The 21,871-nt window shown below is 37.1% G+C and overlaps 1 protein-coding gene across 1 annotated transcript in view; it reads left to right on the forward strand.

Annotated features, from left to right (window-relative positions):
* ANXA5 (annexin A5) overlaps positions 1 to 21,871 on the forward strand; it is a 52,515-nt gene that overhangs the window by 24,711 nt on the left and 5,933 nt on the right. Inside the window, exons 4-10 of the mRNA XM_012553040.3 lie at positions 546 to 640; positions 1,889 to 2,002; positions 6,506 to 6,596; positions 9,889 to 9,968; positions 11,053 to 11,109; positions 19,083 to 19,176; positions 21,359 to 21,454. Coding sequence (XP_012408494.1) covers positions 546 to 640; positions 1,889 to 2,002; positions 6,506 to 6,596; positions 9,889 to 9,968; positions 11,053 to 11,109; positions 19,083 to 19,176; positions 21,359 to 21,454 — 627 coding nt within the window. The remainder of the gene's footprint in view (positions 1 to 545; positions 641 to 1,888; positions 2,003 to 6,505; positions 6,597 to 9,888; positions 9,969 to 11,052; positions 11,110 to 19,082; positions 19,177 to 21,358; positions 21,455 to 21,871) is intronic.

A 21,871-nucleotide genomic window follows, 5' to 3' on the forward strand; every position in this document is an offset into this window, starting at 1 on the left:
CAAAGGACCTGAGTTCTAATCATAGGTCTATTATTTAGGCCTATGTGATCTTTGAAAAATTAATTAATATTCCTGGGTCTCTCTTTCCTCATCTATGAAATGAGGAAGTAGGATTAGTTAACCTCTCAAGTCCCTTCCAGTCCTGGCCCTCCAAATCCCTTCAGCCAGCCATGACAGGAACATAGGATATTACTAAGCCTCGAAGGCTTCCCAGCATTCTCAAACCTGCCAGAGCTTGCCAGCCACTGGTTTAGAAAACCCAGACTGTGACTACAGTCACACTCTGTGATGGGACACCATGGGATCCAAATCCCCCAAAAAAGTATTGTTTAAAAAATGCCAATGATCTTTTTGAACCCATCAAGAAATGTAGTAAGAATAGAAGCTGTGACTGCTAACTGGAGAGAGTGGAGAGTGGGAAAATGAGGGAAAGGTAATCCTGTAGAGCGATGTGGCTTTTTTAGGGAACCCCTGGGTCACAATGGGGCCTAGAAGAATGGGGATATTCAGGAAAAGAACTGAGATTGTTTATGAATTAATTACAGGTACTGATGAAGAAAGCATTCTGACTCTCCTCACAGCCCGGAGCAATGCCCAGCGCCAAGAAATCGCAGTGGCATTTAAAACTTTATTTGGAAGGGTAAGTGTCCATTGTTAAATGACAGAATAGAATATGACAGGACCAGGATACATGAAGCATGTTGGAAACAGGCCCATCTAAATTAATTTTGGGCATCTAGGTGATGTCATAGTGCATAGAGAGCTGGGCTTGGTGTTGGGGAGACTCATCTTCCTGAGTTCAAATCTGCCCTCAGACGCTTAGTAGGTGGGTGACCTGGGCAGGCCACTTAATCTTTATCAGTGCCAGTTTCTTCATTTATAAAATGGTGATTATAATAGTACCTGCCATTATTTTGCAAGCCTTAAAGTTCTTTATAAATATGTTATTTTATAAGTAACATATAAATATATATTATTCTTATAACACAGGAGTGACAATGCTATTCCCCTATTCCATAAACTCCCTGTCAACTCACTATTATTATCTCTAGGGTTAAATATAAATTGCTTCACAGTTGGACCCTATCTATTCTTTAAATTTCACTTATTACATATTATTCTCTTCTACCCATTCTTTGATCTACTCATAATGATCATTGAGCCATTCCTTGTGTATGTATGTGTGCATACATACACACATACACACACATACACACACACACACACACACACACACACACACACAAACACACATACTCTCCATCTCCAATCTAGCCATTGTTGCATTAACTATCCCAAATTCCTGGGATGCCTTCCTTCTCACCTCTGAGAATTCTTTAACTTCCTGATGTCTGTTGTGAGAGCCCTTTCCATCTAATGTTCCATTCCATCTACTCCATATGTAACTTATATATGTTGTCTTCTCCTTTAGAATGTAAACTTCTTGAGAGCAGGGATTATTTTCATTTTTCCTTCAAATCCTCAGTGCCAATTTAGCATACAGTTACCACTTAGTAAATGCTGAATGTTGAAAATTGATTGCCACATATCCCTTTTCTTTAGATCTTTTAAAAATTATATTCACTTAACTTCATTTAGAAGTGAATGAAATAGTGATTAAAAGACCTGGACTTGGACCCAAGTTCAAATTATTCCCCTGACACTTAATAGCTTGTGACCCTAGGCAAGTCACCAAACCTCTTCTCAGTTTCCAAATCTGTAAAATGAGGGGATTGGATGCAGTAACCTTGAAAGTATTCTTCTACCACTAAATCTTTGATTTTTTTGAGTATCTATTATTTGTTAAGAGACAACTTGTGTATGGGAGAGGGGACTCATTTATAACACTCTTTTCCGGGTCAATCTATCTGTATTTTCTTTTCGGCAGGATCTTCTGGATGACTTGAAATCAGAACTGACAGGGAAATTTGAGAAGCTCATCGTGGCTCTTATGAAGCCTGCCAGGCTTTATGATGCCTATGAACTGAAGCATGCTCTGAAGGTAAGGGAGGAAGAAAAAGAAGAAAAAAAAATCCATTCTTAAAAGCAATCAATAGTAGATTTCCTTGAAGAGCCAGTGTTTGTTCAGCAGTAAAAGTAAAACTGCCTTACCACATTCTTTAGTTCTGCTTTTACAAATAGCTCTGAATTGCTTTAGTGAGGCTGCTTGGAAGCTCATAGTGAGCTAGAGCAAGGAGAAGAGAGAAGAAGAGAAGGAAGAAAATCGACATGTCATTTTTAGGCAAAATACTTAAATTTTGATTTCTGCCTAATTTAATAATATCCTTTAGGTTCTTCTTGAATCTGTCATCCTATCAGAGCTTTTAATTATTTGCCGCATTTGGATGCTAGCTTGAGAAGTTATCATTGTAGGAGAAAGAAAGGGTAATTTAGTGGATAGAGACCAGGAAACATGTCTTAGTTGTATTGGCTGTGGGACTCTGGGCCAGTCACTTCACTCATTTCTCAATTTTCCAGGCTATTCTCAAAGTCAATAAAGGGTACCAAAGGTGCCAGCCTGTATTGGAAGTTATTTTATCATGGGAGTTTCCTCATCTGGGAATTTCCTCTGCCAATAAAATCATAAACTCTATCTCTTTAATCCTATTCATTAATAGGATAATAAAAAATATACTAATTATTGATGAATAAAGCTAAGAGAACTCTGATAATGCAGTTAAAATCAACAAACATTTATTAGATAGCTGTTATCTGCATGACTCTGGGATAGGTCCTGGGAAGAAACACTTCCCATTTTTAGTTCAAGAAGGGAAATGAGGCAGAATTACCAGGATGGGGGAATTTTTGTCCTGGTATTTTCCTCTCTTCCCCAGCTTCTTCTGAGTATAAGATAGCAACCTCATCTGTAAAATGGGAATAAAATTCTTTCTTTTTCTATTTTTTCTTATTTTTCATTTAAGTTTTAAATAAATAATAAAAAATAAAAAAATGGGAATAATTATGTTGCCTACTTTACTGTGCTATTCTGAAAATCAAATGAGAAAAGTACTCTGTAAATGTCCCTTTTTCATTCTGGGAGGCTCATGACCTTGTAGATGGATCCTTTCTCAGATAGAAACAACTGAAACACTTATGCTGGCTGACCAAATTTTATTTATTTTATTTTTACCCCTGGCTAGATTCAAGAAATTTTTTGTTGTTGAGGCAATTGGGGTTAAGTGACTTGCCTAAGGTCACACAGCCAGGAAATGTTAAGTGTCTGAGGCCAGATTTGAACTTAGATCCTCTTGACTTCAGGGCTGGTGCTCTATCCAATGTGCCATCTAGCTGCCCCTCAAGAAAATTTTGAATATTAGTTTTTGTAAGATTTTGAGTTTCAATTTTTTCCTTCCCCTCTTTATTTTTGAAGATAGTAAGCAATTTAATATGGTTTGTACATATATTATGTAAATAGTATTTTTTTTCCCCCCAGGTTACATTCAAGAAAATTTTTAGCATTTGTTTTTATAAGATTTTGAGTTTCATTTTTTTCCTTCCCCTCCCCTTTTTTCAAGATGGTAGGCAGTTTGATATAGTTTATAATATGATATGTAAATCGTATTTTAAATAGTATTTTATTTTCCCCCATTAGATTAAGAAAATTTTTAGCATTTTTTAAAAAAGATTTTCAGTTTCAAATTTTTTTCTTTCCCTTCCCCTCTTCTGAAGATGGTAGGCAGTTTGATATACTTTATACACGTAGTATCATGTAAAACATTATTTTCATATTAGTCATAGTTGGCTGACCAAATTTTAAACCACCTAATCTGAGTTCAACCAGTTTCCAATCATTGTCATGGATCACCTCTGTCTCCTAGGACCTCCCTGTCCATTCTTGCCTAGATTTCTGGCAAACTTAGCTTGCTTCCTGCCTTCTGAATACCCTGGGAATTTGAGCTGGTGACACAGTCTTCTTTCCCCCTTGTGAATGGGGTGCCCATATTTCTAAATGGACAGCTCAGAAGTTTCCCAGACTATGGCATCATCTCAAGTCTTTGACTTATTTACTTAAGTCAACTTTGACACACCCAGGTTCTTCTTAGCTCTCTCCTTGTGCCTATTGTCAGGAGCCATCAGAGAACAGTGCCCAGGAGCTCTCCCACCAGTGTGAACCTTCAAGGACTGAGGGACTCATTCTTCTTGGAGGTTTTTAAGAGTCTGTTCTGGAGACACTGCTTTGTGTTCTAAGATCAGCCAGGTTTTATACTTAAAGGTTGTAACCTTTTCTTGTGAATATCCTAGACCCCTTGATCAGCCTATGGACCCCTTTTCAGAATAATGTTCTCAGATTCTCAGATGTATAAAATAAAACACATAACATTAGCAAAAGAAACCAAATATCTTGAAATAATATAGCCAAGCTAATTTTTTTTTTTTAACAAATATGTTCATGGACCCTAAGTTAAGAGCCCTGGTTCTAGAGAATTCAGCTCTAAAGCCATCTATATGATCCAACTTCAGAAGTCTCTCATAATAAAGAAGAGTTTGTTCACTCTGCTGAAGTCCATCAGTGGTTCCTGCTAAGGGACAATCTCTGCCCATAGTTTTTGAAGGAATTCTTAGTCCCTTTGTAATCATTCTTTAACCTCTGCCCAGTCATTTTAATGCCTTTTCATTTATTGTATTTTTTATTTTTTTTACTATTCTGTAACTCATTGAACTTCTTTTATTTTCTCACCTGTCTCTTCTTCCCTGATATCTGTTGACAAATCTTCAAAGCAAATTTTCTTTCCTTATCTCTTGGTTTCAGTGTTTGTCTGAAGAACTTTTTACATTTGTTCCCAATGATATGATTTTCTCTTCTTAAGGGCAAAGATCTAATCCATATTTAACTTTTAAACTTTTAACATTTAACTACTTTGAAGTAGACTGTCTTTATCCATTGTCTTCATCTGAAGCCTTTATCCCCCAGAAGGAATCATTCTTCTCCTCAACTAAATATTACCCTGAAGGATTTTTCCAACAGGAATTCTTGTATCTTAGTCTTCAGAATCCTCCTGATCTAGTAAATTATCAGTTTTCCTAAAGTGCTGTCTCTTTAGACATCCTAAAGGGTGTCTCTTTCTTCACTCAAATGTTAACCATCTAAACCCTATCTCAGAGTGGGTCAGAGCTATATAAGTAACAGGGATATTAGTGGCTTTTAGTCTACAGTATGAGGAGCTTCAGTTGAAGGAAATTGGTTGTGTGGTACTTTTTATTTATTTAAAAAACAGTCCAGCAAGACCTTTTATTTTATTTTCTTAATAGTGTTTTATTTTTCAATTACATGTAAAGATAATTTTTTAAACATTTATTTGATTTACCTTATTCATTTGTGAATATCAATTATTGCTCTAAAGTCTTTATCTATGTGATAAAGTATGATCAGGAATAATAATAATTAGCATTTATATAGTACTTTAAGATTTGCAAAGGACTTTACAATTATTATCTCATTTTACTCTGACAACAATTCTGGGAGATAGTTGCTATTATCATCTCTACTTTGCAGTTGAGGAAACTGAGGCAGAGAAGTTAAGTGACTTCCCTCAAATTTGAACTCAGGTCTTGCTGATTCCAGGTCCTCACTCTCTCTCCCCTTATAGTAGAATGGAAGTTCTTAGTGTCACATATGACACTTTGCACAAAATAAGAGTTTGTGGATTAAGCTGAATCAAAATGGGAGACAGTCATGGCTGTGTATAATCTGTAGGCATATTGATATCTAGTTAGAATTTAATCTCTTAAGTAGCTAATTTCATGTTCTGACTACAAAATCAGGAAATCTAAATGGAGACATTTGTGTAAAAGAAAAGGAGACGTTGTAGCTGTGAAGGACAGAACTTTGGCCTAGGATTCAGGAGGCTTAGGATCTCATGTGGTTTTGCTTTAGATTAGAAAGTGTAACCTTCTCTGAGATTTAGTTTCTTATTTGTAAAATGAAGGGATTGAAATAATATCCTGTCTAGTTTTGTTTCTGTCAGTAAGCAGATGGATGGAACGTTGGATAAAATGCTGAGGTTAAGAAGTTAAGACACATTTTTTCCAGTTGTTTCCCCTTTTGGGATTTTCTTGTCAAAGATACTGGAATGGCTTGTCATTTCCTTCTCCAGTTCCTTTTATGGATGAGAAAATTGAAGCAAACAGGGTTAAGAGTCATAGAGCTAGTAATTGTTCAAATGTTGTATCAGATACTAGCTATAAGATCTTGAAAAAGTCAGTTACCCTTTGTCCTCTGTTTTCAACTTTAAAAATAAGAATAACAATAGCCCCTACCTTCCACAGGTTTTGTGAGTATTAAATGAGATAATAATGTAAAGTATTTAGCACAATGCTTGACTCAATAAGTACTTGTTCTCTTCTCTATCCTTTTCCTCATTAAATGCCCCTTTCTCCTAGATTCCATAACATAATATTTGACTTGATCTGTTCTAAGATGTGACTAATTTGTTATTTTCTTTTGTTGACTTGGGTTGATTTGCTCTTTGATTTCCTTTTTTTTTTTTTTTTTTTTTCCTTTCAGGGAGCTGGGACAAATGAAAAAGTGTTGACCGAAATTCTGGCATCCAGAACCCCCAAAGAATTAATGAGCATAAAACAAGCTTATGAAGAAGGTAATTGTTGAAACCAGTTTTTCCTGATGGTCACTACTATCCATCCCATTTTCTGAAGAAAAGCCATTGGCTACACCAAATCAAGGGATTTCATTTCCTATCTTCAATAATGAAATGACTTGGAAAACAGTACAGTATAGATGGGCATGTTCATCAGAGTTACATCTGGGAACAATAGCTAACATATTAGATGATAAAGTTAGTATCCCAAAGTACCCTGAACTTTGGGGAAATTGTAATAAGAAATTCAGTAGTGATAAATGTAAAGTCTTAGACTTGGGTTCAAAAAATCAACTTGTGCTTTATTATTCATAAATACATGAAAGAAGACCTTTTTTTACCTGAAAAGATTCTGGGATTTATAGTATAAGAAAATGATAAGTCAATAGTAAGGGTAAAGGGAATAAATATTAAATGCCTACTGTGTTCCAGGCATTGCACTAAACCCTTTATAAGTCTTATTTCACTTGAGCTTCACAACAGTCTTGGGGACAGAGGTGCTAGTATTATTCACATTTTCCAAAGTATTATCCACATTTTCCAGTTAAGGAGATTGAGGCAGATGGAGTATAAATGGCCTGACCAGGAGTGTCTGAGGCTGGATTTGAATAAAGATTTTCCTGACTCCAGGTATAGTGCTCTATTCATTTTTGACCCCTATTTGTAGGCTTAAAAAAAAAAAAAAAAACTTAATATGATTAAGAACTGTTAAATTAAGGCCTAGGGTGGCCCTGGTTAGATCTCATTGTGTTCAGTTTTGGGTTCTCCATATTAGGGAGGACAGTGATTAAGTAGTGAGTCCCCCACCAGAGTGGGCCTTCAAGGACTGAGGGACTCATTCTCTCTGGAGGCTTTTAGGAGTCTGTTCTGGAGATACCGCTTTGGTTTCTAAAATCAGCCATGTTTTAGATTTAGAGGTTCTAACCTTTTCTTGTGAGTGTCAGGGATCCCTTGATCAGCCTATGGACCACTTTTCATAATAATATTCTTAGATGTATAAAATAAAATACATAACATTAGCAAAAGAAACCAAGTATCTTGGAATAATACAGCCAAGCTATTTTTTTTTTTTAAATAAATATTTCATGGATCTTAAGTTAAGAGCCCTGGTTCTAGAGAACTCAATTGTCAAGCCATCTATATGATCCAACTTCAGAAGTCTCTCATGATAAAGAGGCGCTTGTTCACCCTGCTGAAGTCCATCAGTGTTTCCTACTATGGGACAATCCTGCTATAGGTCAATCTTGGGGAAAAAACATTAGACTCATTGACCCCAGAGGGCCTGAATACTTTTGGCCTCCTCTTCTGTTGTTCTTCAACTTTTTGAGACTTTATCACTTAGTTGAAAACACTCTCTCCAAAGTAACCAAGGGTATCTTTTTTTTTTTTTTTTTAGATTAACAAGTATTTATTTTATCATCCTCTCTATTAGAAAAGAAAGAAAACAAAACCCTTAGAACAAATATGCCTTCAAGTAAAATGAATTCTTCAGTTGATTATGTCCAGAAATCTTTTGTCTTTTTCTACACTTTTGGTACATTTTATCAGGGGATGAGTAGAATTCTTTATCTTCCATCTTTTAGAATCTTTTAGAATCATGATGGCTCATTGTATTGATCAGAGTTTTTAATCTTTCAAAGCTGTTATAAGTATCTCTCAATTATTATCAAATCTTTTCCTTCCTGATATCTCTGCTGCTGACATAGTATTTTTCCCGTTACATTCAAAACATTTTTTTACATTTGTTTTTAAGATTTTTGAGTTCTAGATTCTTTCCCTTATCCCTACCCATGATTAAGAAACCATATGTGAAATTATGCAAAACATTTCCATAAAAGTCAAGTTGTGAAAGAAAACATAGATCTTCCACCCTAATGAAAATAAAAACTCTCCAGAAAAGTTGTTTAAAATAGAGATAGAGAGATATACATAAATTTCTAGTCACACATGTATATATAACATCCATATACATATATTCATGCACACATGTATGTATATATTTATGTATGTTTTTGTATTTATATATATATATACACACACATAGATATGTGTACATATAAATATATATCTATATGTTATTCAATTGTTTCAGTTGTGTCTGATGTTTTGACCTCAATTGGAATTTTCTTGGCAGAGATACTGGAATTGTTTGCTATTTTCTTCTCCTGGTCGTTTTACAGATGAGGAAATTGAGGCAAAAAGAATTAAGTGACATGCTTAGGTCATAATTAGTAGTAGTAGATGTCTGAGACTACATGTGAGCTCATGACGATGAATCTTCCTGGTTCCAAACCCAGTGTTCTGTCTGCTGCAGTTCCACTTCTGTATCTATCTAGTTCTAGGTTTTCTCCTGAGGTCCAGTTCTGTCTCTAACTGCTCCAACTACTTGTTGGAAATCTTGAACTAGATATCCCTTAGGCTTCTCAGATTCAACGTGTTTCAGATAGAATTCATTTTCTCACTTCCTAAATTCTCCCCTCTTTCTTATTTCCCCTTTTTCTGTCCAGGATACCACTATCATTATAGTCTTTTAGTTTCACAGCCTCAGAGCCAGCCTTAAGTCATCACTCTGTCCAGTTTCTGTCCATTGATCTTAGTTCTACTCTCTGGAGTCTAAGTAGTAGTGACTAGACGATAGGAATTGTAGTTGGAAAGGTCTGAATTCAGATCTTGCCTCAGACACTTCCTAGCTATGTGAGAATGGGCAAATTATTTCTTTGAGCTTTAGTTTTCAACATTGAAAAATGAGGAATGTGACTTGATCTCCACTATAGTCTTTTCCATTTCTAGTTGTGTGATCCTAAGTATATTTCTTCCTCTTTAAATATATATATATATATATATATTTAAATTTAATAGCCTTTTATTTACAGGTTATATGCATGGGTAACTTTACAGCATTAACAATTGCCAAACCTCTTGTTCCAATTTTTCACCTCTTACCCCCCACCCCCTCCCCCAGATGGCAGGATGATCAGTAGATGTTAAATATATTAAAATATAAAGTAGATACACAATAAGTATTCATGACCAATTGTCAAACTCTGAAATATTGTACAATTAGCTTGTGAGGGAAATAAAAAATGCATGTGGGCAAAAATATCCTCTTTAAATATTTTAAGACAATTCCATCTTGCTTAAGTCTTCTTTTCCTCAGTCTCAATGCCTCCAGGTCTTCAGCCAGTCCTTCTGTGACATGTTCTGTGGTCCCCATGCCACCTTGGTCTCCTCCAGAGTGGAGATGCTCTAGCTGTTTGACATTGATAAATCATGTGGGTTTGTTTTATTGCAGAGTATGGCTCCAGTCTGGAGGATGATGTCATTGGGGATACTTCTGGATACTACCAGAGAATGCTGGTAGTTCTTCTGCAGGTAATGTTTTGGCAAGAGATGGAGGGGGGAAGTAAGAAGCGTTGGATAAATAGCAATGCTGATTTCAATCTATTATGGAGAGTAACTTAAAAATGTGTCTTTCTGAAGTCTTGCCTCATTTTCTGTACTTGGGATTATCATCAGTTTAACCAGTGACTAGATGTTTGATCAGATATTCAGTTGTGGCCATCTTTTATATTGAATGCTTTCCCCTGATGCCTTATCATGACATGAAGGAGTACTTAAGTGTTTAAGGTCATGTCATGGAAGACCAAGGCTTGGAAGGTCCTACCATGGTAGAAAGAGTATTATTGGTCCAGTGACAAACTGTGTCTTTCTCTTTTGGGGACTAGCTAAGTGTAGCTTTAATGTTAGTCAAGTTAGTTAGGGATGTACTGGGCCATGGCATCTCATGTAGACCGACCAAGGGATAGAGTGAGGGTATGATGTGGTTCTGAAGATGAAGTATCCCTACTAGCAAAATCATGGACAGCCTTCAGCAGAACTACAGGTGACATGTGTTTGTACCTGGGATCCATGGTGATGTTCAAATGGCCAGCCCACAAAGACTCATAGGGAAGTTCCCAGGTCTCTTTGTCTATAACATATAAAGGGTTGTAGACATAGAGATGAATAGGACCTCAGGCCATCTAGTCATTCATTGCACATGAACAAACAAAGGCCCAGAGAAATTTAGACATCAGCCCACTGCAGGGCAAAGCAGACATTCAAATTCAGGTCCCATGTAGTTAGGATCTCTCTTGTCAGGCTGGTTTTATACAGGGCTGTGAGATGGTGTGTGTGAATTTTAATTCTCTTCATATGGACCTGAATTCTGACCTTCATATGACCTTCACGGTCATCTTTACAAACCATACATTTTTCCTTCTCCCAAATTGGCCTTAGATGAATCTGGGTGTTTCGCTGACTAAGTTAGTGATTAACTTTTTCTACCTGATTATCTTTTTCTTCTTTCTCCAACATGTATTCTGTTTTCCTTCCAGGGAGATCTCAGTTTAGGAGGGCAGCTGGTATTCTAACTGGTACTGTGATTTAACATTATGGTTTCTTGGATCTGTTGTAGGCTAATCGAGATGCTGATAATGGATTCAATGAAGATCTAGTGGAACAGGATGCCAAGGTAGGTGAAGACTGGCTCTTTGAAGACTGGTCACTTTGTTGTTGTTCAGTCATGTCTGACTCTTTTCTTGGCAAGAATATTGGAATGGTTTGCCATTTATTTCTTCAGTCTACCCCTGTTTTATAGATGAAGAACTGAGATAGATAGGTTAAATAACTTGTCCAGGGTAATACAATAAGGGTCTGTGACTGGATTTGAACTCAGATCTTCTTGACTCCAGACCTGCTGTTCTCTCCACTGTACTGCTTGACTGGCCACTTGTTTACTGTTTGAAGCAGAAGCTTAATAAGGGACCCAATGTGTAAAATATCAGACTACAAAAATAGTTTTAATAACAGGCCACTTAGAAGTTAGACCATAGACCTGTGACAACAAAACATCTAATTTACTCCACAGGGAAAATTAAATAAAACGGGAGTGTCATAGAGAGAAGCTATGAGACTTTGTCAACATGTACAGCTTGCCTATTGAGAAGGCAGCAGATCAGTTTATGGATTGTTGACTCATAGATTTAGGTTTTATAGGATCAGGGATTTAGGGCTGCTTGAAGTCACTGGGTCATTTTACAAATAAGCAAACTGAGCCGTAGAAGGAAGGATAAAAATTAGAAAAGAAGGATAGAAGGAAGCAGAGAAAGAGGGAACAAGGGAAGGAAAGAAGGAAGAAGATGGAAGGAAAGAAGGAAGAAGATGGAAGGAATGAGGAAAAAAAGAAAGAAGGAGGGAGGGAAGGAAGAAAATAAAGATTGATTTAATAAGTGCTTATTATGTGTCAGCTACTGTGCTAGAATTCCAATAATAATTAACATTGCATAAGATTTATTATGTACCATGCAGTATGCTAAGTACTTTACAATTATTTTCTCCTTACAACAATTTTAGGAGATAGGGCTGTTATATAGAATTCCATTTTACAGATGAGGAAACTGAGGCAAATAGCATTTAAATGACTTGCCCGGGTCATATAGCAGTAAGTGTCCAAGGTTTTCTTGCTGATTCTTTTAAAAAAAAATTGAGGGATAAACTAGATAGTCTCTATGGTCCCTTTCAGCCCTAAAACTAAAGTGATGCTAAATCACTTTTCTCTGGAAAATTTCCTCATCTGTAAGATAAGAGGGGTAAGTCTCTGAGGTCTTTTTCAGCTCTAGATCTAGGGTCTTAAATTCTTTTTCCCTAGACCTCAGTTTACTCCCTTCCCCCAATGCTAAAGCTCTAATCCTATCAGTTCTCTCAAATTGCCAGATGAGTAAAATGCTCCTCCTTTTTAGCAGATACAGGGAAAGTTTTTTTTTCCTTTTTTTTCAAACTCATAAAAGAACCTTTTATGCCTTTGAGATTTATGTTCACTGAAAGAATCTTGGGACTCCTATCAGTGAGAACATTCCAGTTGCCTCGTTGGCACCTCCTAAATAAATGCATTCCTTGTTTTAAGCTACCAATCACTCCCTTTGGCTCGAAAAGTAAACACTTCATTGGATGAAGTTCCCTGAAAGTGTTTGAATGAGCCATTGAAGGTGTTCAAAGGTGCAGCATCTGTTCTATACAATCTGTCCCTCAGTGAGAGCCTGGGCAAGGTCAGGATGAGGTTAGGGAATTTTCAAGACTAGAAATTCCATCATTGCTTTAAATGAGACTTATCAGATACTCACCTAAAGTCAAAGCGATGAAGACAGACTGAAAATGCCATATTCTATACCCAGGAATCTCATGTTGCAGTAATGGGCAATTTTCATCTCAAATTACACTTGAAAATCCAGTCTGCCTTTTCTATCGTGGGCCCCACTGGGGGTAATGTGTGCCTTAATCAACTGGCAAGGACATGTCTACAACCGCTTTCTTTGGCAGTTACTTTTGAAATCTTGCCAGAGTTTCTTCAGCTAAGACTGGGAGAGTGAGAGCTAACCAGGGAGGAAGGGAGCCAGCAAGCTCCTAGGTAACCCAGTAGGTTTGAGGTCTCAATAATCAAATTTTCAGAGATCAGAGTTTTTGTACCATGGACCCCTTCTACAATCTGGAAAAACTTTTCAGAATGATATTTTTAAATTCATAAAATAGGATTTCAGAGGAAAGTAATTAGATTGGAATATAATTATAAATTTTTTTTAAAGTTCATGGAACTCAGATGAAGAGTCCCTGATTTAGAAACATAGATTTGTATAGTTTTTTTTACCTCAAGAGGTCAAAAGAGAGCCAGAAAGGATCTTATATTTGCTTAACTCAATTGACATTTACAATGTGTCTGTAGTGTTCTAGGGACCAAAGATACAAAAACAAAATCAGAGGAGGGGCTGCCCTCAGTGAGCCTACAGTCTTGTGGGAGAATACAACATGTAAATAGATTAAAAAGTATAAAATATATGCACATATATTTTATAAGTATATATAAAAGCAAAAAAAGCAAAAGAAAGAGAATGAGACATTGTCTATGAGACGAGTCTAATGAGGGGTGGGGAGGAGTTATAGGAGGAGGTAGCACACCTGAACTGAGTTTTGGAGGAAGCTGGGAATTCCAGGAGCTAGTGGGGGAAAGGGAACACTTCCACACACAGTGGACTCCATTTGTTTACAGGGGAAGTCACACAGGCAGTAAAGATCCCAGGGAGGTTATAGATTTAGATTTGCTGCTTCCAGAGGAGGCACAGGGCTGCACTAGTAGGTTAATGTTATGGGTTGACATGGTTTTAAAAAAACAACAACCCAGGTTTGATTGTTGTTACTAAACAATAGAGCACACTGATCCAGCTGGGCCGAGCCCTGGACAGCTGGCCAGAACAATTACAGATAAGCAAGAAGTGTTGCAGATCTGAGCTGGCAGCTATGAGAAGGGCTCTAGTCAGGGAGGATTTAGGTACTTGGCCCGGGGTTAGGGAAGAAGAGGGCCTTGCTTATCTCCTTGGCCCCAGCAGGCAGGCTCTAGGCACCAGAAATAGTCACCATCTTGAGGCCGTGGCTGGGACCAAGTGAGGAAGAAAAGAGTGATTGTAGCCAGAACCACCCAGCAGAGGAATTCCTGAACCCAGCCTCCTGAAGGGAAGAGGCATTCCTAGAATTCCTGGGCCCTGCAGGAGTTGGGCCCAAGGCGGAACAAGAATCCTGTGCTGGGGTGGAAGAGCAGAGCTGAAATTTGCCTTCCAGACAGACTCCCCCTGGAGAATCTGGGCCTGGGGCATGAGCCAAAGAGCAATTTGGAGAACACACCCAAGACTGAATCTGGTCTGAGTAAGCTTAGACTTGGGCTTGGTTGTCACAGGATACACTTTATTATAGGGCTTTCCCTTTCTCAGTGTACTTTCCTTCACATTCATTATTTCAGTCATCCTTCCACTTTCTTCCAATTACTCATGTTTTCTAAGGGAGCAGTACAATATGAGGAAAAGATCAATAATAGCTTTGGAATCAAAGAACCTGACATTAATGATGTGACCAAAGACAAGTCATTAAGACTAAGTTTCTTCATCCATAAAATGAGGGATTCAGACGTGACTGAAAATAGCTGAATAATATTCAGAAACTTCATTTTTGTAATGAAACTAAATAGTCAAACTTACAGTTGGAAAAGACCTCAGGTATCTAGTTCAATCCTTACCCATCTTGTCCTGTTTGAAGACTGTCATTCCATGATACAATCCTTTCTGGTTTTGGATAGCTGTAGGGGTACCCAGAGCACAGAGTCTTTATATTTAGTCCAATATTCTATTTACATATGTCTATTACCTGGTTTTTGTAATTATATCAATTGGGAAAGAGGGGTTGTTTAGTCATTTCAGTTGTGTCCAACTCTTGGTTGACCCCATTTGGGATTTTCTTGGCAAATATACTAAAATGATTTGCCATTTTCTTCTCCAGCTCATTTTATAGATGAGGAAATTGAGGCAAATGGAGTTAATAACTCCAGATCCAGTATTCTATCCAGTATTCTAGCATAATGGCACCACCTACCTGCCCTTGGTAGAGATGGCAGTGGGAATCAATGGCTGAAAGATTCACTACCCCCTTGTTCTTAAGTGCTCCTATTTCATTTACTAGAATTCTGGCTATTTATGGAGTGAGATTGGACAGAGGAAGGAAGAAAGGAAACAAGAATTTATTAAGCACCCCCACGTCCCAGGCACTGCATTGAGTGCTTTGCAAATATCTTATTTGACCTTCACAACAATCCTGGGACTCAGATGTTTATTATGATCCTCATTTTATATTTGAGGAAACTAAAGCAGGAGTTAAGTGACTGAGGGTCACTGAGGGATGCTGAGGGTCATCCAACTAGTAGGTGGTTGAAGTTGGATTTGAACTCAAGTCTTCTTGACTCTAAGCCATCCGTTGTTTCAGAATACTTTCTCACGGAGCATGATGAAATGAATGGATGGGAATTCAGGGTCCACCTTGGCCATTTGATCCTGAGGAACTTTCTATTATTAAGTATAATAATAGAAAACATTTGGCACTGTGCTAAGCTCTTATCGGCTGAACATGAAGTAATGTATGCTGTTGATTTGCTTGGACTTGTCTTGGATCTGAATTCATGTGAATGTTTGATTGCCTTTATCGAAAGGATAGAGGAAAGAGATTTCTACTAAATGATCAAATACTTGAATTTTGTTGTTGTTTAATCTTTTCAGTCATGACTGACTCTTTGTGAACTCATTTGGGATTCTTGACAAAGATGTTTCTCCAACTCCTTTTACAGATGAAGAAACTGAGGCAGACAGAGTTAAATGACTTGCTTAGGGTCGCACAGTTAGTAAAAGTTTAAGGCTGACTTTGAACTCATCTCTTCCTGACTCTAGGCCTGTACTCTAGTGACTTATCTGATCTTGTGTATCATTCCTTATTTCCCTGTGCCTTATACCTTCTAAACCAAATCATCCTCAGTAACTCTAGTATTTTCACCCCGCAGTCATTCTGTGATTGAGACACTTTATTTCCCACCTCCAGATGTTTCCTCCGGCTCTCCCTCACACATGAGGGCTCTCCCTCCTTCCTTCAAGTCCCTGTTAAACTACCAGAATAGGAAGCCTTTCTCAATTCTAGTGCCTTTTCTATGTTGATCATCTCTAACTTATCCCATTTCTAGCTTATTTTACACAGTTACCACAATTCTGTGGCCTTGTTATAAAGTCCTGATTTTTAAAAAGGACTTGGCTGAGCAGGGTGGAGACTCTCACTGTCTACGAGGGGAATAAGTTGCCTCCCCTGAGTTGGAATGGAATTATTGCCCTGAACTTAGAAAATGAAGCTCTTATTGGGAATTCATTTTAATTCTAATCAACAAATATTTCGTAAGCATTTGCTACATACCAAGACAAGGATATAAAGACAGAAAGCATAATACCCCTGTCTTCACAGGGCTTCCATTCTACTTGGGCTTAGTGATGGTGGTAGGTGGAAGGGCATTATTTTATATTATCATTATATTATGTTACAATATTATTACATTACAATTATAATATATTACAATTATGTTATATTACAATATAAAATAATACAATTACATAGGAAATATCTTTAAGGCTGCTATTGGCTGAGGGGAAGGAGAAGGAAATCAAGATGTCATAGTTGGTATTGGGACTGTTTTTTTTTTTTTTTTTTTTTTTTTTTGCTGTGGGTGAGGCAATTGGGGATAAGTGACTTGCTTAGGATTACATAACTATTATATCAAGTGTCTGAGGTGAAATTTGAACTCAGGTCCTCCTGCCTCCAGGGCTGGAGCTAGTCTTTACATGGAATTTCAGGAAATGACTTTACTCCCTTTCAAGGGTCTTTAGGGAACTGAGAATGATACAATGAGAGTCTGGGATTTCAGAAGACCAACTCTTTGCAAGTGGGAGAGGTCTGGATTTCAAGGACTTTTTCATTCACAGATGTTAAATTGACACGTCCTAATATTCATAGTTCAGTTTGGTTATATCACCATAAATTTTTTTTTTGAGGCAGTCAGGGTTAAGTGCCTGAGGCCAGATTTGAAATCAAGTGCTTGTGACTCCAAACCAAGCACTCTCTCTTCTGTATGACTTAGTTGCCCCAGCATTATAAATTTGTAACTGGAAGTGACCTCAAGGACTATAAAGCCCACATCCTCATTTTACAGATGAGGAAATTGAGGCAAGCAGAATTGGAATGACTTGCCTAAGATCACCCCCTAATAAGTATCTGAGGGGGGATTTGAATTCAGATTTTTCTTGACTTCATGTCAGGTGTTCTATCCACCACATCATGTAACTGCTTCTGATTTTTCCCATCTCAGAACCTAATAACCTCTCACATGAATGATTACAAAAACCTCCTTCTTGGTTTGTCTACCTCAGATCTCTTCCTTTTCCCACCCATTTACCACACAGCTGCCAAAATGATTTTCCTGAAATGCCAGTCCAATATGTCACTCACTATTCTGCTCAAAAAAGTTTCAGTGTCTCCTATTACACTTAGGATGCAATAGAAACTACTTTCATGTTAAAAAAAAACAAAACCCCAAACAAAACAAAAACCTCTCAAATTCCCTTATTTGATCTTGTTATCATTCTTTCTTTCCCTGTACATTATACCTTCTAAACCAAATCATCCTTTGTAATTCCAGTACTTTCACCCCACAATCATTTAATGATTGAGATACTTTGTTTCCCACTTCCAGATGTTTTCTCTGGCTCCCCCCCATATGTGATGTTCTTTCCCTCCTTCTGGCTTCCTTCAAGTCCCTGTGAAATTCCAGGAGTAGGAAGCCTTTCCCCATTCTAGTGCCTTTTCTGTGTTGATCATTTCTAACTCATCCCATCTCTAGTTTATTTTACTCAGTTGCTTGCATGTTGTCTCTCTCGTTAGATTGTGAGCTCCCAGAGAACAAGAACCATCATTTGCCTTTGTATTCTCTCACTTAGCACAGTAGTCACTTAAAAAATGTTTAGTGACTTGATGACTCTGCTGTGCTTTGACTTTCCTTCCTCCCCAATTTCTGCTATCTCATTAACTGTTCAACTCTTCATGGTTGGCTGCTCCCATATCATTTATCCCTCTTTGGTCTTGCTATTCCCTTGTCAGACCTCAGCATTGGACTACTCCCACCAATTGCCTCTAATTGTTGAGTATCTGAATAGAGCTGAAGAAAGACAAGCAGTTATTATAACTAGATCTCCTGCAATTTTATAGTATGCAATCTGTACTAGGTCCTCACTGCAGCAAGGCAATCTTTCTGTTCCTCTCAAATCAGTTTACTATCCCATTCTCCATTAGAACTGTTCCAGTTCTTTTCTTTTTTGAAGTCTCCTGCATCTACTCTTCTCTTCCACCAATAAAATTAAACTCTTATAATAATAGCTAACATTTATATAATACCTACTATATGCCACTTTGTTAAGCTCTTTATAATTATTGTTTCATTTGATCCTCACAGCAACCCTTGGGAGGTAGGTGCTATTATTATCCCCATTTTGCAGATGAGGAAATGGAGGCAACCTGAGGTGAAGTGACTTGCCTAGGGTCACATGGTAAGTGGCTGAGGCCAGATTTGAACTCAGGTCTTCCTGGCTCCAGGCCATTCTATTCACTGTGACACCTAGCTGCCTCATAAATATGCATAATAAGCAAAACTAAACCCCATAGTGGCAATGTCCAAAATTGTATGTTTTTATCTGAAGTCCTTCATCCCTTTGTCAGGAGGTAGGTAGCCTGCTTTATTTTTATTCCTTTAGACTCATGGTTAGTTATTGCATTGAGCAGAATTTTTAATTCTTTCCAAGGTGCTTGTCTTTAGAATTTTGTTGTTATTGTATTTGATTTCTTTTTACTTTACTCTACATCAGTTCATTACAGATCTTCCCGGGTTTCTCTGAAATAATCCTTTTTTGTAATTTCTTATGGCATAATGAAGCAAAGATGAATTGATATAAATATAATTTGTAAATCTTTAAAGCAGCCAAGTTCTAAAAGACCCTAAATATATGAGGACTGAAATAATGGGCTTTTTGTTTGTTGAAATTGTCATAGGACCTCTTCCAAGCTGGGGAACTGAAATGGGGGACAGATGAAGAAAAATTCATCACCATTCTGGGAACACGTAGTGTGCCTCACTTAAGAAAGGGTAAGTCAAGAAAGGTTGAAGGCTAAAGACTTTTCACAATTTCCAAAGGGATTGACCCAATATACAGGTGGAATATTTTAAAGAATTGACTCAATATCACTGTATTTCTGAGTTTGCTAAAGTAACCTAAAATAAAAATTTCTTTTTAGATTTTCAAATTATTCCTTTTTATTGTGTCTCTTATATTATGGAAATGCACAGGGTGGGGAAAAATGGAGATTGGTTGGGATGGATTAGGGTGAAGGTGGGCAATGGACAAGGTCCTGGCTTGGAATCTGAAGGTCACACGTCCACAAAGATCATAGATTTAGAGATGGAAATGACTTCAGAGTCCATGGAGTCCAACCCCCCTTTGTTTTATGGATGAGGAAACTGAGTCCCACAGATGGGAAGCAACTTTGCTTAGGCCATTCAAGTTGTGAGTAGCATCTCTGATCCCACATTCATCCCTTTTTTCATGCTATAACTCATCCTCTCTAGGTTGAATTGCCAGGCCTGACATTTATTAGCCCTGTGATGTAGACAAAAATCATTTAACCTGTCTTTGAACATCAGCTACTTCATCTATAAAAGGGTCTTAATAATACTGGTAAAATTTATGACTTTCAAAGATTCTCACAACTCCTTTATGAGCATCGAAGGGTGGGTATCCCCATTTTACAGGTGAGAAAATTGGCATCCAGAAATTAAACAACTCTCACCATGTTAACAACAAAATGGTATAGTGGATAGAATGCTAGACTTGGAATCAAGAGAATCTAGCTTCAAATCCTGCCTCAGACACATAGCTATGTGACGCTAAGTAATTCACTTAACTTCTGTGTATCTCAGTTTCCTTATTTGTAAAATTAGGATATTGGACTGCTAGCCTCTAAGGTCCTTTCCAAATCTAAATGTTTGATAACTATGATCTTAAGTCATTTTGTCTCTTTCTTTGAGCCTCTTGTTTTCTCATCTGCAAAATGAGGAAATGGATGGATAGAAAGCTTTTGGGTTTCCTATGACCTCTATGTCTATTATGTGTTGCATCAGAACAGCTTTAAGTGTAAGATTGCAGGATTATTCACAGCAACTAAGATGATGAATAAGGTACTTAAGTGCTCTTTACTCAACATATTTGACAAATAGTAGATGCAATTTTTTGAAATTCCTTATCTATTTTCTGTCTGTCTGTCAAATCGTCCATCCCTCCATCTGTCTGTTTGTCTCTTGCTATCATTTATCAACCTATCATCTATAGGTATCTATAGATACCATCTGTATCTATTCATCAGTATGTCATTATCATTCTATTATCTATCATCTATCAATCTGCCATTTATTATCTTATCATCTATCATTTCTATTTCTCTAGATCATCTATCTCCTATTTGTCTGTCAATTCATACATCCTGTCCTGTCTATATATTTATTTGTCTCTTGCTGTTATTTATTAATCTATCATCTATCAATATCTATCATCTAACATCCTGCCATCTATCATTTTACCATCTATCATCTATTTATCTATCTATATCATCTATCAATCTATCTATATCATCTTTATAACTATCTCTTTATATGTCATTCATCAATCCATTATTTATCTATATCTATCTACTATCTAAATCTGTTTTGGTATAATTAGAAATTTTTTTTTTTGCATGGTCTTAAGGTTAGGTTAGTGAGTTGAAATTGAACTTCTTATCTGTAGAGGTATTGTTTTTTATTTTTTATTTTTTTTTTTGCTAAGGTAATTGAAGTTAAGTGGCTTGCCTAGGGTCACACAGCTAGGAAGTTTTAAGTGTCTGAGGTCAGATTTGAACTCAGGTCCTCCTGACTTCAGGGCTGGGGCTCTATTCACTGCACCACCTGGCTGCCCTACTGTAGAGGTATTGTTAAGAGTTTCTCTTGTCAAGATTTCTTTTGAAGTTGTTGCTGTGAGGATCATTAAAAATATATATAGATTGGTATGGATCACATTGTGTCTCTCACAGTCTTTATGGAAAATTCCCCTCGAAAAAGAGAGAGGATCCAGGAGTTACTTGGAACTAAAAGTCTCCAACAGGGAATTTGGACAATTTCTCATCCCATTTGTTTTTTAGATAATTTATGGAGATCACTTTGTAAATCTTAGAGCACCATATAAATGACAGCCTCTAATATTTACCTCAGTAAAACAAAAACTTCCATTGTTTTTCAGTGTTTGATAAATATATGACGATATCAGGATTTCAAATTGAAGAAACCATTGACCGGGAAACATCGGGTCACCTGGAACAGCTGCTCCTTGCTCTTGGTAGGTAATCTTACAGTATTTCTGGTGGTTGACATGCAATATTTTTATATCAATCAATAAGTTTTATTAAGCACTTGCTGTGTGTCAGGCACTGACAACAAGGGTATTGTGGAAGAAAATCACTTGTTATTTTATTCAGAGAAATGAATAGCTGTGGGTAACATGATCAGGAATTTAGTTAACACTTAAACTCTCATTCAAGATTTAGCTTAGAGGTGAGCAACCATCTTGCTCTGTTGGTCCTTTTTTGGATCAACTGGAAATTTTCTTTCTTCCTTCATTTAGTGACCTTTTCATATGCTTCATAACCAGGGATATGTTGTTGTTTAGTCATTTCAGTCACATCTTTCCCTTTGTAATCCCATTTGGGGTTTTCTTGACAAAGATATTGGCGTGGTTTGCCATTTCCTTTTCTAG

This window comes from Sarcophilus harrisii, chromosome 6, assembly GCF_902635505.1.
Source record: "Sarcophilus harrisii chromosome 6, mSarHar1.11, whole genome shotgun sequence".
NCBI classification, from domain to species: domain Eukaryota; kingdom Metazoa; phylum Chordata; class Mammalia; order Dasyuromorphia; family Dasyuridae; genus Sarcophilus; species Sarcophilus harrisii.